Source organism: Gobius niger (assembly GCF_951799975.1).
Source record: "Gobius niger genome assembly, chromosome: 10".
In the NCBI taxonomy this organism is placed as follows: Eukaryota; Metazoa; Chordata; class Actinopteri; order Gobiiformes; family Gobiidae; genus Gobius; species Gobius niger.
This window is the reverse complement of record NC_136861.1, coordinates 30,556,778-30,574,112: the sequence shown is the minus strand read 5'-3', so window position 1 is coordinate 30,574,112 and position 17,335 is coordinate 30,556,778. Positions and strand designations below refer to the sequence as shown.

Here is a 17,335-nt window from a genome sequence, read left to right as displayed (position 1 = left end):
AACTATTTATTACATACATGAAATGTATTAGCAAAGCTCTCAGTGCACCAAAATAAAATACAAGAGCTTTAGTTTGAAAATCCTGTGACTGGTGATTCCGTCTAAACCGGGAGTGTGGATATGGCTTTAGTGTTCGATATTTGATTTATATTTCAGTAGTATACGAGAAATATAGAACAGAATGGAGTGTCCCCGAAACACAATGTCAACTGATCTGTGAGTAAGCCAAAAATCAAGAGCGCTATGTTGAATAGATCGATTGTGTGCACTTTTGCAAATGTTAAAATCTTAGCTATTGTGACCACTTTAACCTTTCAATTGTATAGAAATGCGTTAAAAGACAAAACTATTTAGTTCTTGGATAATGTTACAGCCTCTTCTGTGACTCTAAAGCCCACTACATGCGTTACAATTATTTAAAACAATGAGTTTTAGCGATAAACTACCTTTTAGCATTAGAATACAGTTTTTCCTCAACTGATAGGACACCATTTGATCTTCCAAAAACACAACACTATTATTTCCCCTTAAAATTAGGATCCAAGTCACAAAACACAGCACTCTTGGATCAAAAACTTGAAACCGCAGCTCCAAATAAAGGTCTGTTCCCCTTTTATCTCCATTTAGTGTCTTGTCAATCGAGAAAAACTGCAAACTTTGTCAAATCCGCCGCTAAATGTCCAAACAAGTTGCATGTTTTGACCTTTTATACCATTTGCAGCGATCACTACTCTTCTCTACTGTAGAGCTGAATCTGTGTTTCAAAGTATGAGCGGAATTGCAATAGAAAAATGTAGCTAGACTTCACATATAAAATGAACAGAATCTTTTGTTCTGATATGGCATAGTATTTCCGTTTGCTGTACATGAGGTTGTGCTTTGTAGACTTGCCGTTTCATCTTAAACAACAGCTTCACTGAAACTGAATAAAAACAGGGTTATCTTATTGCACATTGACAAACTGGACATTGATGGCTGCGGGGGAAACGGTTCCGCTGTTCCTTCAGTGATGATCGTCATTTCAGTCAGGTCTCCTCACGGCGGCGTGGGCGGCTCCGTCACGGCCAGCTCTTGGGCCAGGTCGTTGAAGCGGGCGATGTAGTCCACGCTGCTCTCGCTCATCATGCAGGCGAGCTGAGTGTCCACCTGTAAGTGCACCACATCCCTGGCGTTAAGATACAACTAGGTCTGTCAAATCGCGTGTTTCATGTTCGCTGCTTCTTACTTCTGCGACGTCGGGAAGGCCGCGAGACTGGAAGGAGTCGTGGGAGTTGCAGTCCAGGAGGCTGGGCCCGAGTAGTGCCGTGCCGCTGGACGGGCCAGATGGGGTGAGGGCGTTTCGGCGGCCTTTATCTGGAGAGACCATACTCGCTGTAGAATGATTAGAGAGAATCTTTAGAAGACCTTACAGGAAAGGTCACAAGGGTACAAGCGGACTACAATACTAGTTTGTGTGTGTGTAAATACTGTATACACTGCAGAATTATTACACTAATTAGTTTTTTGCCATTTTTTGTTCACATTTTCAAACTTCAAACTGTAAAAAATGTTTGCAATGAGAGAAAACTGGTGAAGCAGTTCCACACTCTGAATAAAGTGTGCAGAATTATTATGCAGCCATGTTCCCTCACCAAAATGGGAAGGAAAAAATGTCTGAAAAAAGTCACAAATTGTTAATAGCTGGTCAGAGGGATGCAGCCCTCTTGAAATATAAAAAAATATTGGGACGGCACCACAGAACCATCAGATGTTTTGTTGCCAATAGCCAACAGGGTGACAAGAAAAAACACAAGGTAACTGTCAAAAATCAAATCAAGAGAAACTTTAATAAGCTTTAATAACTTTAATAAACATCCCTTGTCCAAATTAATAGATAAGATACTTTTACTGTTGTCGTCGTCGTTGTGGCACAGTGTGAGTTTGGAGCCGAGTGTTGGGATACTCACAGAGTAGACATCCCAGAGTAGAGTCCGATGAGTCGCTGGGATACCACTGAGGGTCATGACTGGGAGAGGGCATCCAGCTGCGGGACGGGCTGACTGAGGGAGAGGGCGCCAACAGCTTGGACCCATCACTGCTGGTCAGTTTGGACAGAGCTGCCTCTTCTCCTGCCGCACAAAAGACAGGCTTTGGTATTTACAATTATCCTGGAGACCCAACAGCGTGTTCTTTCTAAAGCTTCACCCCAATATAAGCCAGTGACATCCCTGTATTATTCACAGCAAACATAATCACTTCTCTTATTTCTGATGAGAGCAAATAGAGTTTCATTTCATCGACAGACAGAAAGCTGCAAGTTTGTCAGCCCTTGACCGCTAAACCAGGTCGCACCATGTGTCACCAGGGGGGGCAAAGTACAGGTGCTCGTCATATAACTAGAATATCATGAAAAGTGCACTTACTTCTGTTACTCAACTTAATATATGATAGACTCATTACATGCAAAGTGAGATTTGCTCTTTATTTGTTATCATTTTGATTATTATGGCTCAGCTTGTAAAACCCCCAAATTGAAAATCTCTAATTATTTTAAAAATGGACTGCAAGCCATAATCATCAAAATTATAACAAACAAAGGAAAGTACTTGATTTAATACTTGAGTAAAAGTACAGGTACTATTGGTCAAATATTACTCCAATAAAAGTCAATGTTGCTGAGTCAATTAATTACTTAACTGAAGTATTTGCTGTAGAAAATACTCCGGTATCCAGAAAACATCCTAATCTATCATCTGCATATCGTCACTCATTGACCTCTTGCAAAAGCCCCGTGACAATATCCGGTAATGACGGCTCATGAAACTCGTCTTACAAGTTAGCAGGCACCTCTCCTGTTTTATCCCTGGCTTTCGGAAAGGAAAAAGCTCACTTTACAGCACTAACGATTAGCAACGGTTGCTATGAGGCATGACTGGACAGTGACTGTTTTGGAGTGGGGTTCTATGAAAGGTCAATTGTTCTGGAGTTTGCATTTCACATTTTTTATACTTACTAAAAACACCAACCTTACCTTTTACTTTGGAACATTTACAGAAATGTATTGGAGTAGAAAGTATATTTATGTTTCAAATGGAGTAAAAGTAATACATTCTCAACAAAAATACTACTCGGGTGAAGTACAGATCCTCAAAACCTCTATTTAAGGAAGTCTACTTAAATTGACTTTGTTATCAGCCACCTCTGCCCGTCACTCACGCTCCTCAAAGTTTGTTTTACAGCCAGAAACATTTTAGTGTGATAGATAAGAAATCCAAACACAACAAAAAGCAAACATTTGTGCCTACCAAAGTGAGCGGAGTTGATGGCCAACTCGATGATGGAGTCACTGATGTGTGTTTGAGGCTCTCCTGGGGTCAGAGCCTCTTCGGGCGGACCGGGAAGCGAGATGTCCAGGAGCGAGGCCACGCTGGGCGGCGACAGGAGCGAGTCTCCACCACCCGCTGCTTCAGGAGAGGGAGAAGGCAGCCCGTTCTGTCAAAGTAAGATCAACATGCTTACTGGGGTTCCAGGGACACAGCGCTTTGACGTGACCCCTGGCAGACAGCGCACCTCTGGGGCATGGTCCTGAAGAAGCAGAGACTCCGGCTGAGGCTCCATGATGGGTGTCGTGCTCAGCAGAGGGCTGGTCTCCACAGGGGACGCCGCTAACTCTGGACAGGTGCTGCCGGGAATGATGCCTGCAGATTTAGCCGCCAGGTCTATAGCACCTGGAAATCAACAAGGAACACAAAGATATGAAAAAAGTACAAAAGGTATAGCATTCAATTGATCATTGACTTTGTTCTCATTTTATTTTGATCATATCTTAGCTCGTCATACTTGAGAGTGTAGAAGTTGCTGAAGAGCTGGAGACAGCAGGGACTTTAGACACAGCGGGTCTAGGAGCCGGAGTAAGGCGCGTCTGTATCGGCCGAAATGATCCAGTTCCTGAGGAGAAATATTAAGTCCTGTTTAGATGCACTTTCATAATAAAAAACTAAACTATTGGTGCTTCGCAGTATTCATTTCAGTCATTGGAGAACTGCGTGACAGGATTGTAAAGACAAAGAAGATAATGGGAGCTGGTGGAGAATGTACCTGTGGCAGAGGAGTTTGAGAGGATTGAAAAAGAGCACACATGCTGTGGAGTGTCTCCTGTGGTTCGGGGCAGAAGTGTCCTCTGTGGACACAATCAAGAGTCAACTCCAGGTTTTTAACACAACTCCCTTAATGACATTTATATACTCATTCTCTTATTCTCAGTCTTACCTGAACCACGAGGGGCTTCCGAAGCTGTCGGTTTCGAGGTTTTCTCTGCCTCGAAAAGAAGAGATCTGACTGCATCTGCATAGAGGAAGAGGAACAGAATTTAAGGTGTGCATCTTGCGGATTAGCGGAGCAGGAGTCAGTCCTTGTGTTTCCTTACACTGATGGAGTCCAGCTGCTGCTTTAGGGCCAGCTCGGCCTCTTTGTTGGGCGAAAACATCCTGTTGTGGCGAGTGCTGTTGGGAGGAAGTGTTGTCGGTACTGCAAAAACACTGCCTTCAGAGTCCGAGCCGAGCAGCGAGCGCGACAGGCTACGGCTGCCTGTAAAGCAGAGAACAACTGGATAAAGACCCTAGAGGACTTCAGTCTTTCCACAGTCTTTGTGGTCAAAGTAAATGTGAAAATAAAGATACCTGAAGCATTATGGTGCAGCAGCCTGGCCCCTCGGACAGAGCTCTGCTGCCGACTGAAGCTCGGGCTGCGTGTGCCCGGCAGGGGAGTTTTTCCTGGAGGTGTGACTGCCTGGCTTTGTTCCTCCTGAGCAGTCTTCAGTGGCGAAGTGGCGGTGGAGCACATCTCTGGAGCCTGAAGAGCAAATAAATCCTTCAGCGCGCAATAGATTATGTACACGGAGCATAAAGAATCCATACCACTATAACTGCTCACCTGGGGTTTAGGTTTGACCTCTGTCGACACCAGCTTCAGCAAACAGCGCAGCACATCGTTCATCCTCCTGGGCTTGGCTTGTTCTGTGGCTTGTCCATTCCCCGACATGTGAGCAGTGACGGGCTGCCAATCATACTCTAGTTGAAGCTTACTGGGTTTTCCAAACATGAGGTACAGCTCTGCCAGAGTCACGGTGTCGGTGTCTCTGATGCTCCAGCCCTCCTCTCGGATATGCTCCACTGTCCGCTCTTTGGCTGAGGAGCTCTGAAGCCCCCCCTCCTCGGGTAACAAGGCTTTGGCTGGAGGAGTTCGGTTCACTTCTGGAGAGGACGTTATAACGCCTTGTTCCTCTCTGCACTGCTCTGAGCTGCTGGTGTTGTTACCCAGCTTGTCCAACACTTTAGAGTCCAAAATGCTCCCATTTGTATGTACGCTGGTAAGTTTTTCCTTTTCCCCATGAGAAAGTTCTTGTCCCTCCTCCTGGAGGGACAAAAAGAGCCGAGAGGCAGTCGGAACAGCTTGAGGCTTCTGCTCCTCTGGCTTTGCAGAACAATCCGGTGATTGCTCGGCGCTGACGGGCTCAGTCCTTTTGGTTTCTCCTTGTGCACTGCCTGAAGCTGCACTCCCAGCAGGAGCGCCACCTTTTCCAGACTTGGAACCAGGGCGTGATGAGGTGCTGTGAATACCCAGCATCTGGGCAGCAGGAAGCTCCTTGTTATTAGGACGATTCTTACCACTTTCAAGCCAGTGTACTGTGCAGAAGGCTTTAGAGTGCACTACACGTGCCACTCCAGGCAGTGTGGTCAGTGTGCTGCTCTCAGCTGGGTAGAGGAATAGCTCATCCTGCTGAGATTTGTTGGGAGAAGCTGTGGACTGGCCTCCTTCCAGAGCTTCACGCTCCATAAGACTCTTAAGCTGGGTACATTTGAGTTAAGGACAACATTAACAACATTGATGAATATTTTCAGATATTCTCAGTTGCTTTGGCAACAGTGATCTCTGGTCAACATCAGCTTCCTTGGATGTAAAAGGATACAATCCACTGGTCCTGATATGCCCACTTCTGCTTCAAGTACTCAATCAGGCTGGAGACTTTCCGATGGAGGTCCACAACCATTCTGAAACACATTATGCTCAAGAGTCAGAGAGATTGAGCTTGGCAGACTCATAAGTGCAGGGTTCTGTACAGAATGACAAATATAAACTGTTGGCACAGACCTGAGCCGAGGGTTGTGTGCCAGGCTCTGAACTCGCGTCCAGGAGTAGGAGCTGCGCGGCTGGAGCTCTACTGCCACCTTCAGGGGCAGACGCACAGGCTTCTGGTCTTCCTCGTCACTGACACCTGCACATATGAATCACGTTCAATAAATACATTACAGTAACACTAGGATTAAGTCTTTGAGTGATCAAGCTTTTGTTCTGGAGCATTTACTCTTCACTTGCTCCCACAAAGTTACTATGGTGATGCTACTGGCCCACACACTCTCATCATTACCACTAAAGCTCCTGGTGCTGCAGGCTTCCATGCAGTGAGGATTGTGGTGCAGCTGCAGTGCTCAAGTGTAGATTAGCTTTTCTAACTATAACCTGGCACCGAGCATCTTTCCTGACTTTGTCCTGGTCAATGTGTTGTTGTGCACTGTCCCTGTCAAATAAAAGCATGGCAGTGCATAGCACTGTATCGCATTCCAAACTCAAGCTGTCCATAAGCTGTGAGTTTTCACAGCATGTTTCAGCTCCTGGGTGTGAACCCTCAGTTACTGCAGCTGGACCATTTGTCGACTGGCATCAGAGTGATCTGAGTTTGCATTTCATAAATGTGCATGTTGTGTGCACTTGCTATTGTGCACGCACACTCTTACCTTCTGGGTCGCAAAGTTTCTTCAGGGCCCGGCACATTGGCGCTTTAATTCGCAAGTTCCTCCCCTTGGAGCGCACGGTCGTGGCCCTTGTTATTTGCAGAGAGAAATTAATCAATCTTAAAATCTGTGCTGTAAACATCACTCTTTTCCTCTCTGTGCTACTTACCCTTGCTGAATGAGTTCATTGAGCTTTGCTACATTCTTGTCATCCATCACTATAAAAACAAAGCACAAGATTGACTCTCATTGGTGATGTTGCTTTTTCCACAAAGTGGTGACATTCAGTTATATTGTATTACATTTGAAAAGCAAGTACTTACTTCCACCAACTTTCTTGCGAAGCTCAGCATAGCAGATGAGACCGTAGAGTTCTTGAGAAGACTTTTTCAACACACGGGAGTATGCTGAGGAGTAGCAACATTATGTCACTGTAGTAACCACGACGCACACGTCATTTAAAGACAACATGACTCTATCATCTACTTTAAGTAAGGAATACATCTTATCTCATTTGTCTAATAATGCAAAACTGAGTAAGCCTGCATACCAGTGTGAATAACAATACAAACAGAAAGTGTACAAGGAAACCCAAAGGAGGACTCACCATTGGCAAAATCAATGTGTTTGGAGATCTTGTGCCAGGTGCGGTAGTAGAAGTGTCGCACCTGCTCCTTGTTCTTCACCATATTTGCTGGTTTGCCTCTCTTCTTGTATTTCATTGCAATATTGTTCTGGATCGCCTCAAAGTCTTTCCCATGCTGGAGGTCAGAGATGAGGAGATGAAAGAAAATTCCCATTTTCATATCTGACATTTTGAGCGTTCCTTCCCCTACCTCATAGAGCCCCTCGAAGAAGCTGTTTTTGTCCTCTGCACTCCAGGACTCCCATTGCCGCCGGGCACGCTTCTGGTTACCCGCCTGCTCGTCCTTCTCCACAGAGCCCTGGCCCTTGGACGCCTTGGATGAGCCCGTGGAGCTGGCCACAGCTCCAGACTGTCCGACTGCAGCCTGGGAAGAGCCGTTCTCTGCTCCTGTATGTCAGGAAAATGCACCAGTTAAATTGTTTTAAATTTATTTTTCTTTTTGTTGCATAGCTGTGACAACAAGATGATGCACAGAAATGTGTGAGAAGGTAATATGTCAATGAAGAAAACAAAAAATGTGCTTATCTTGTCTCATAAATGATAGATTTAAATGTGCATTAAATGTGCCCATTTAATGTAGGCCTAATCAATACCATTGATATGAATTAGTCAAATGTAAAGCTGAATAATGCAGGCATTATGGTTAAATGTGTGCTCAGTCAACATTTCAACGCGAGTGACTAGTTCCTAAAGTTTGAGAAGCTTCTGAAGTGAGGGTGTTTGGGCCCAGAGGGAACAGCCTACTACAGTGAGCAAAGCACTCCTACAGTTCGCCCCCGTGCAAACAAACACTCCGAAATACTATTCCCAGTGCTGACACATTTGTCCCGTGCACGTGTGCTCCTCTTCGGGTCACCTGCAGTACCTTTCGCTTTTGCCCCGCCATGTCCATTGATGGACGAGCTGACTGAATCCTTCCGTATGCGTTTGCTTGGGGGTCGGACGCTTGAACGTAGAAAATGATGTTGGTCTGGGCAGGTCTGTGCGGGCTCGGCTGCTGAGAGCGGCAGCTGGGTCGAGCTGGGCCCGGTTCGGTTCGGGGGAGAGACGGGATGGACAGGAGCTGGGCCGGGGTTCAGAGCAGTTGTTGATGGATTAAGACTTTCCACTCCGTCGTCTCCCTTTGTACTGAGCTCCTCGCTCGCCTGCTCTCCGCTCTCCTCCTCGGCGCAACCTTCGGGCTTTTTAGACGGATTCCCGTCTCCATCGACACCGATCCCCTCCCGAGAGCCCGCCGTCATGCTGCCAAACACATTTAGAGACAAATTGTCACGTTGTGAGCAAAGCAATGGCCAAAATTAACTTCTAAAGACAGCGTTCGCTGTGTCTCAACATGGCCGCCACTGTTTGTTTCAAATCCCCTCTCGTCCCGACAAAACAACACCAAAAATTTGTATCAAATGTGGCCAAGTAAAAATTATAAAGCTGCAAAAGCAGTTTACTAACAAAGCACTGCGTCTATCCGCGCGTTTTTCTCCAACAACTGAGGGGAAACGCGAGAGGATTTGAACTAAATTGAAATGCGAACACTTTTCGCTGAAGCGCCCTGCAGAAACGACAACGAGAACCGCTCGGTGATTTCGACCTCTAAATAAAGTGTTTCTTTCATTGGCAATTTTACCCAAATTCATGCTCTTCTGTAATAGACGACGGTTTCTTTCTCTTCACCATGGATCCGACTGGTTTGTTAGCCAAATATTGAGCAAATTAAGCATAATAAACCCTGGGCAATATCTCCGCTTTCTGCTCTCTCCTTGTTCCAGCCTCGACTGAGCTCAACTCTGCGCAGTTCAACAGTTTTCTATCAGCAACAACATTACTCAATAGCTCTGTTCAAACATCAATTTAAAGACAATCACACATATCAAGGCATTACTGAACACCGCAGAAATGCTACATATTGTCTGTGTGCACTTATCTGCCCAGCTGATGTAATTACACCAGCAGATGCTTTGATAAAACCACATTCAAGAGGGACTTCTCCTGCCACAGTTATGTTGCCTACAAAACAACCATCAAATTAATAAACTTGCTATTATCACCCACTATTGCAACAACACTTAGCCTGACAGGATCTGATAGCGTTTATCTTTAGTTGAACGTGAATTTCCATTAGCTATCTGATGTGTAATGTAATATATTTAGTCCATCCAGCAGAAAGTACATCCTCTCAACTCACAGTCCATTCAAGCAGAATATTGTGAGCATATGTCAGCATGAGAAAACATAAAAACCTCTAACTCTGGGTTCCTCTAGATGTGAAAACACCAAAGGACAAATCTGAACTCTTTCACCAAACTACTGCACAGGAGCTCAACCCTTTGAAATGTTTGTATATTTAATGTGATGCAGTTCCTGTTACTGGACGATGATTGAGCTGGATTGTTCTTACTGTAAAACCAGGCAAAAGTAGATGTGTTTCATTATCCAAATGTTACAGCTCTATTTCACTCGCATTATAGTCTTACTGTAGGACAAACTTAGATGCATTGCATGTGTCTTGGTTTTGTGATCTTGTTTTCTTCTTCCCAAAGAACCTCAGCATTTTATGACAGATGCCATAAACGAGTGCTTGCATGTGCTGCACTGCTTTAGCATCATGGCTGCAGCTCTGCCTGTGAGGCGACACACAAACTAACACAAACTAACGCTACGGCCACGTAAACACGGCAAGAGCTGAACATGAAAGGTGTAAACTAAAGCAGACAGTGAAGGGTTTTGTATTTACCTCATCTGGAAGGTTGAATCCACCCGAGGCCAGCACTAGCATCGCTCAGTTGTTCAGCTGCTGCTCCTGTGCTGCCCCTGTGCTGCTCACTGACAGTTCCTGCTGTGCCTCCACGCGCTGTGACCCCGCCCACTACAACTCGAAAACAAACTCTGCGATTGGCTCAGCCGGGACAGAGGCGGGACATGAAGACTTGATTGATAGATTGTAAAACCAATTATTAGTAAAAATAAATTCCAAAAGGCCAATCGCTTTGATATTTCTTTTAAAGGGCCAGAGCTCTGTGTATATGCCCCCCGGTCGAGTCAATGCACTACGAAACCACGTTATTATTTTGTATCGCAATTATTATTCAAACAATACATGTTTTTTAAAGCCAACCCCCTGGTCGATTGTTCTAGGCTACCCGATAAATCAGGACATGATCTCATTAAGCTTTAAGTGTTTTCTTCATTTCATTCTGGACTCTCTTATTTGTGAGTTCACAGCTAATATATATATATTTTGCTTGAAAACCCGTTGATTGAAACGACACCCTGTATAGAGTCTGTCAAGCACATCTGCATCGGGCGATGGCGGAGCCGGGATGGAGCGCGCCCTTGTGGGCTGATTGGCCGGGCTCGTGTTATATCCCTCTGCGGCCGCGGGGCGGCGGACATTCCTGTTGTTCGGTCGGGCACGCGCTGGAGGAGCTAGTGTCTAGCTGGCAGAAGTTCGTGGAAATTTAGCTCCATATAAAGCCAAGATGACTTCAACAAACATGTTTCAGGGGCTAGAGGCAGGCACAAAGCCAAGCTCGAGGTAATACACATTTATCACCGTTAAAATTAATATGACCGTTTCGTAGCTAAGTGAGTCTCTTGAGAATATCGTTAAAAGTAACATGGTTTGGCGCAAGTCTGACAACAAATCTCCCGGAGTCTTTCAAACATGTCATTCTTGTAAAAATGATATACACTGTGCATGCATATATGTGTCGTCCTGATCAAGTGCAAGAAGCTAAACTTCAACGTCAGTTGTTAGCTTTGAGCTAATGCTAACTGAGCAGGCGTTGTCTGTTGCGGAAGTGAAACATTTCAAACCCAGATAATACAAAGTCCTGTTTTTGTTTGCGTACTATCGGGTCATGTGAAGGACACTTTAACAGTAGTTTATTCATCTTCTATGATGCAACTAAATGTCACCCTGCGTAAAACTCACTGTTAATATTTTGGGCCATGTTTTTGCCCCAAGTGTCTGCTACCCATTAACGTAAAGCCTCTCATTCTGACGTGTGGCGGTTCTGCGTGGCTTCTGCTGTGAAACAACACGTTATGTCAGACTTTACTACCACCAAGCTAAGTGCGTAACACGTATAAGATTTCAACATTTTCTCCGATAATACAGTCTGCTGAAATTACAACAAAAATATTATACGAATTGATAATGACAATAATACAAAACAACAAAAAAGCAAATTAACACAAGTGACTTATAATTGTGTAGTTTGTTTTGTGTCATTGTTGATGTTGTGTTAGTTAATTCAAACCAATAACCAATTTTACAGGGTGTTAAGGCCTCCTGGAGGTGGGTCGAGTAACCTTTTTGGTGGCTATGAGGATGATGCAGCAGCTCGAAGGCCCAACAAGATGGCATCTTCAGTGTTCGCTCCTCCTGAAGAGCCTCGGAGTGCTCCTAAACGCTCAAATCCTCCAGGTGATGTTACATCTCATACTTGCCAAAGATAAAAATAAATAAATAAATGCTGTTTTCTCTTTATCTGCCTCAAGTTGTTTGCACTCTTAACACTCTTTTGAACTGGCACTTAGGTGGAAAGAGTAGTAATATTTTTGGAACACCTGAACCTCCAGTTCAGCCTCAGAAGCCCGTACCTCCAGGTGGACCCACGAATGCCGGCTTATTTGGATCAGCTGACTCCACGCCGGTCCAAAGCCCCAGTCGAGCCCACCCCAATAAGCCAAAGGTATCTTCCTAGCTAGAATTATGGGGGAAATTGTAAAAAAAAATATTGCTACTTTTTACTTGGTCTGATTTCTCCAAAAGCAGTATTTCCTTTGTGTTCTGTTGCGTTATCAGAAGCATGAAGAGTTTTACCTTGTGCTGCAAGCTGGATTGTTCTGAGAAAGAGTTCACACAAACACAAATATCTATTGTGCAGCACCTGCTAATTAGATTGAATTACCAAGATTAGGAGGCTGTCACATTTGCCGACCAAAATATGTATGATGTATGATGCTACACACTTGGAAAAAGTATAAACACTTTAAACTTTACAGGTAATGGACTTTCTATCGTTTTACTACGTTTTGACAGTGACTGGCTTGAACTAATCAGCAGGGAGTGCTTGCTAAAAGTACTTTTTCAGACTAATTTCAACAGAAGTCTTCAATATCAATATCCGGTTCAGGGAGCAGTTTAAGGTCCTGTTATTTGTGTTTAGGGCCATTAGTGGTCTGGCTCTGGCTTATCTCACCGAACTGGTAACTATCTGCCAGTCAGGATTCTTCACTCCCCATGTCCAAATACAAGAAGTTAGGAGACCTTTCTAGGCCCCAAGTTGTGGAACTCTCTTCCAGTACACCTGATCTGTTGCTGATTGTTACAACCCAGCTCTGCTAGGGTGAAGGGAAGTAACAAAGAAACATAATGTAAAATGGATAAATAAAGTTGTAATTTAATAAAAGGAGTGTAAAAGGCAAATGTTTAGTAACAAAAATAACCAAAGGCTTTATACAAAAGGTAATTTGTTTGTTTAGTCTTAGTAACTTTGTTTTGGTTATCGAGTGTCACATATAGGCCTAACAGAAACCAAGTGACACAAAAACGAGAGACATAACTTGAATAACGAGAAACAAGTGTCCCTGGACGCACACAGTCATAACTGACACAATGCGACACAGCACTAATGTTCCAAAGTGTGGCCTTTACACCGTGCTCACACCAAGCGGGGAAAAAAAGTCTCTCTCCTTGGCCCAGCTTGCTCTACTTCCTTCGCCAGCCCCCCTCGTGCAGGAGCACATGGAGGTGGGGTTTGAGACACGGCTGAAGTACGTGAGCCAATTACGCACAGGTGTCTGTCAGATCTTGTTCTGTGGTTGGTGGTCGCTGCCGGTAATGGCTCTAGCGTTAAAATTATTTCAACGCTCCCCCAATCAGCAAAGGAACCAACCACCAGCCAGGACTCCAAACACAATCCACCAACTGCAGCCGGACCACAGCAGCGAAGTTTACATAGTGGAAAGAAAACGGAAGTAAGGTGCACAACAAACTAATATACAATAAAGGAAGGGAGCCAGTAACACTGATTTCAAATCTGTTAACTCATTCAGCCTGTCTTTTGACCCAGCGACTGCTGCTTTATTGATGCTGCTGTGACTTCAGTGTTAATTCTGGAAAGTACCTTGTGCGCTATCTTGCTGCTGTTGCTGCGATACAAATAAAATGTGATATTATGCACACCAGTATAGTAACATCCATCTGGCTTTTGCCAGGTTACAAAGATTCCCCAATAACAGCAATGACTTGCTTGACTTTTAAGGAGATGATTGAACTATGAGGTTGGGCCGTTTCACGTACTGTGCACACTGTAAACATGCCTAGGAGCATTAACATTTGAGAAAAGCTGGAAATATGATCTGCTAAACTTGTACAAAAATTACTTGTATTTTGGAACAGATCTGAAGAATCTAACTACAGGGTTAGTATGTCTTGTACATAAGAAACCATGGAGCGTGGATATTTTGCAAGATTTATACAAGATTTTGCAAAAAATCTTGTATTGTAATCATTAGAATTGCAATTATTTTTGCATGGCATAACATGTTTTTTTGTGTGTGTGTTAATTGCCAATTCTGGTTCTATGTTTTCAGGACAATCTGACTGTTGGACCGGAGTCACCTGGTAAGTTATAATTCCAATTAGATCAATGCCTGTGCGTACTTGACCACAAAGTTTGACTTTCTCTTTTATCTCAAAGCACCCAAGCCCAAAGTGAGCCAGCCTGAAGTAAAAGCAGAATCCCGGCCACCAGCGCCAGCGCCAGCGCCAGAGCCAGAGCCAGCCAAAGAGGTGCCTTCTCCTGCGTTGTCCACCCCAGAAACTACAGCTGACGACGCTTCGAAGAATCATGAGCCCCATCTTGGCCCCAAACCTCGCGCTCATAACCGAGTCCTCAACCCCCCTGGAGGAAAGTCGAGCGTAGTTTTCTACTGAATTCACCGCTCCTGCCTGATTTGATCATCTGTAATCTTCTTTCATTCCAACATCCTAGTCCCAAAGTTTGTCGTAACATCACAGGAGTGTTGTCTTTCCGTTTGCCTCAACCACTCGCACTTAAGTTTCTCTACTGGGGCCTTGTCCATTAATTACTTTATCAAACCAGTCTCAACATCCACCTGTGTGTCCGTCTGATAAAATCACAGCACAATCCGATATTGAAAATGGTTTATGAAGACAATCCTGGTTGTATATCTAAAGTGCAATTTTGCCTTAATTCTTTTGGTTGGTTACAAAGTTCGTGGACTTTGGGATTAAGAAAAGGTTGGGGAAATAAATCCAAAAAGGTTAAAACGTTTTTACTAGTTTTGCTTCTATGTGCAAGTTGATTGTTTCTCAAAATAAATGCATGTTGAAGAATATATTGCCAAAGGCCTTACCAAAATTGTCCGCGTTCTCCCCTTTTAATAGCGTTTGCTGTAAGTTTGAGTCACGTTTGTTGATGGAGCGACAGTTTGTTGACACCGGCCAAAAGTCAAAGACAAATCAACTGAATCCAAATGTCAAAAACAATTCCTTAAGTTCGAGTTTTGGCTGAATGTTATATTTTGCAGGTACATTTCTGCTTTTGTAAAAGTGAGTTCTTACTTTGGGTAGGCCTTTGTTTATGTTTTAAATTAAAACAACTGAAGACAGTGCTTTAACCACCTGCCATACAGTGGACTTTTCTGATCACCATACAAGACTGTATATACACATGAATGGTTTTGGGGCGCTACCTTGGCCAGCAACGAACTCAGCAGAAAGACTCTTGTAAATTGCAATAAAGTTGTTTTCAATGATTTTTGTGATTAACTGCTCTTGTTCTGAGACTCTTGATAAAGTTCAAATGGTCAACGTGAGGATGTTAATGATGCTCTTTGATTCTTTTCTCTAATATGTTCTATTAACATGTAATAACTGCTGGTGCGCCACTGCCCCCTACTGACAAGATGAAAACAAGCAGCCACAACACTTGATGATTCACAATGAGCCATCTTCGTGAGCTAAATTTAAACCAAAAGGGGAACAAGGCTTTTTTTCCTTCATGCTTTCTATAGTAACCGACTCGTTATTGAAAACAAATTTAGGTAGCTGACGGGTACTGTCAAATTGCAAAAATAGAGACCTCTTCTTTCAAAATAAGATGGTCGCTCTTATGTGTCACTGTCAATTGTCAAATCACATATATATGACTAGTTAACCAAAGTTTGCAGCTCTTATGTTGATTTTGTGTTTATTTCTCAACTAAAGGTTATGCTATTGTACTGTTAATAACTTATCTATAACACTGGTTATTACAGTGCAAGGAGTTGGTAGGCCTTTTGCTTTATCTGAAGGATCATTAGGAATCTCCCTCATGTGTGGCCAAACTCCTGCACATGGAATGCTCGTGCACAGCAGTATTTTGAATCAGATGCACTTCCGTTTCGAGCTTGAGTTGACGCATTGACGCTACGGACGGAGTGACGTCAGAGAGTCTGTCAGCAGCAGGGAGCAGCTCCATCTGAAGCGGAGGTAGAGCCTCTCCCTCAGCGGGGCATTATCACCACCAACCCTCGCCCGGCAGCATCGGCTGCCCGCTCGAAGGGGAACGGAAACATGGACCTACCGGCTCGTATGAGCGGCCTCCTGCTTTAGTGAGGGCGAAACCTATTTATTCAGCTATTTATTTCATTATTTATTTCCCCGCCTGTAATGGCTGGGGTCCATGGCTGCAGCTGAGGGGCAGGTGCAATAACGACGAAGACATTTGGTCTCGAGACATGGACTCAGTTCAATTGGACAGAGCGGGAATAGCGGCACCTTCACTCCGATAGACCGAGGTACTGTCTCCAGCCCGGCAGCAGCAGTGACCGTTCCCCTACCGGCCTGTCACTGGTGAACATGACTTAGTCCTGGTGCTTATTTATCCGCGGATTCCCCCATCCTACAGACACCTCCAACACCGCTTCTAGGCCTGACAACTGCGCGCCTCCTCCTCCTCCTCCTCCTGCCTCATCCTCGCACCCCGCAGCCGCCAGCATGATGGACCTGCAGCTGGACGAGGTGGTGTACCAGGACGACTACGGCTCCGGGACTGTCATGTCGGAGCGCGTGTCGGGCCTGGCGAGCACCATCTACCGGGAGTTCGAGCGCCTCATCCGCAGCTACGACGAGGAGGTGGTGAAGGAGCTGATGCCGCTGGTGGTCAACGTGCTGGAGAACCTGGACGCGGTGCTCACGGAGAACCAGGAGCACCTCGTGGAGCTGGAGCTGCTCAAGGAGGACAACGAGCAGCTCATCACCCAGTACGAGAGGGAGAAAGCGCTGCGCAAACAGGCGGAGGAGGTGGGCTCACAACACCACAGTCATGACTAGGCCTCACGCTCGCATCACCATCCCGCATCCGGCGCTCGGGGCCACCATCACATGGGGACCGATGCGCATGTGATAGCCTTCAGACACGTGAAATGGGCTTGTTTTGCTTATATATGATGCTTCAGACTTTCAGATGGAGCTTATGTTGGTACCACTAGAGGTTTGGTGATGCTACTGTCATTTCATAGACTTAGATAGATTGTAAATAACACTCTCAAACGCACTCATCAGTTTCATCCAATTTTCTAAAAGGTTGTGTGAGTCCAAAAACACTCTGCAGACAGTAATCAGTTAGAAAGGCCATGTAAAGGTCAGCAGTACACGCAATGCTTATTATTTCTATACATGATGCTCTATATACACAAGAAAGTAATTAAAAAGTAGCAAACAGAATGCAACATGTCTTAGTTAACAGTGTTTGCCAGAATTGTACTGCAAACATTTTAAAAAAGCAAACCTGTACATGAAATTATGAAAGAAAAAGGAAAGATTAATAACAGCTTATCTGTAATTGCCATATTGACTTCTATGTTGGGATATGTTTATTTACAGTTGACAGTGTGATATTTGCATAGC

General features: G+C 44.5%; 3 protein-coding genes across 14 annotated transcripts in view; 2 read left to right on the top strand and 1 right to left on the bottom strand.

Moving 5' to 3' along the window:
- Positions 1–109: 109 nt before the first annotated feature.
- Positions 110–10,240, bottom strand: cramp1 (cramped chromatin regulator homolog 1). 3 transcript variants are annotated; one of them, XM_079565234.1, is made up of 20 exons: positions 10,145–10,240; positions 8,282–8,658; positions 7,607–7,803; positions 7,378–7,531; positions 7,094–7,177; positions 6,940–6,988; positions 6,774–6,859; positions 6,130–6,253; positions 5,948–6,029; positions 4,912–5,826; positions 4,659–4,830; positions 4,406–4,566; positions 4,249–4,323; positions 4,078–4,159; positions 3,820–3,927; positions 3,550–3,707; positions 3,285–3,471; positions 1,947–2,108; positions 1,226–1,371; positions 110–1,146 (listed from the first exon to the last, which is right to left on the bottom strand). In XM_079565234.1, exons 1-20 carry the CDS (start codon positions 10,147–10,149, stop codon positions 1,036–1,038), a joined length of 3,435 nt encoding a protein of 1,144 aa, XP_079421360.1. In that variant the 5' UTR covers positions 10,150–10,240; the 3' UTR covers positions 110–1,035. The 3 variants fall into 3 exon arrangements, with proteins under 3 accessions (XP_079421360.1, XP_079421358.1, XP_079421359.1); XM_079565232.1 differs by lacking the exon at positions 10,145–10,240 and adding an exon at positions 9,038–9,175; XM_079565233.1 differs by lacking the exon at positions 10,145–10,240 and adding an exon at positions 9,038–9,175 and having other exon boundaries at positions 1,226–1,353.
- Positions 10,241–10,791: 551 nt separating this feature from the next.
- jpt2 (Jupiter microtubule associated homolog 2) lies at positions 10,792–15,239 on the top strand. The gene is made up of 5 exons (XM_079564259.1): positions 10,792–10,945; positions 11,691–11,839; positions 11,953–12,107; positions 14,014–14,044; positions 14,121–15,239. The coding sequence occupies exons 1-5, from the start codon at positions 10,890–10,892 to the stop codon at positions 14,354–14,356; spliced, it is 627 nt and encodes a 208-aa protein (XP_079420385.1). The 5' UTR covers positions 10,792–10,889; the 3' UTR covers positions 14,357–15,239.
- A 618-nt stretch (positions 15,240–15,857) lies between these two features.
- The window catches only part of mapk8ip3 (mitogen-activated protein kinase 8 interacting protein 3), a 31,590-nt gene continuing 30,112 nt past the window's right edge, over positions 15,858–17,335 (top strand). For all 10 annotated transcript variants that reach the window (XM_079565209.1, XM_079565213.1, XM_079565211.1 and 7 more), the window contains exon 1: positions 15,858–16,729. In XM_079565209.1, coding sequence (XP_079421335.1) covers positions 16,424–16,729 — 306 coding nt within the window. In that variant the 5' untranslated portion in view covers positions 15,858–16,423. The remainder of the gene's footprint in view (positions 16,730–17,335) is intronic.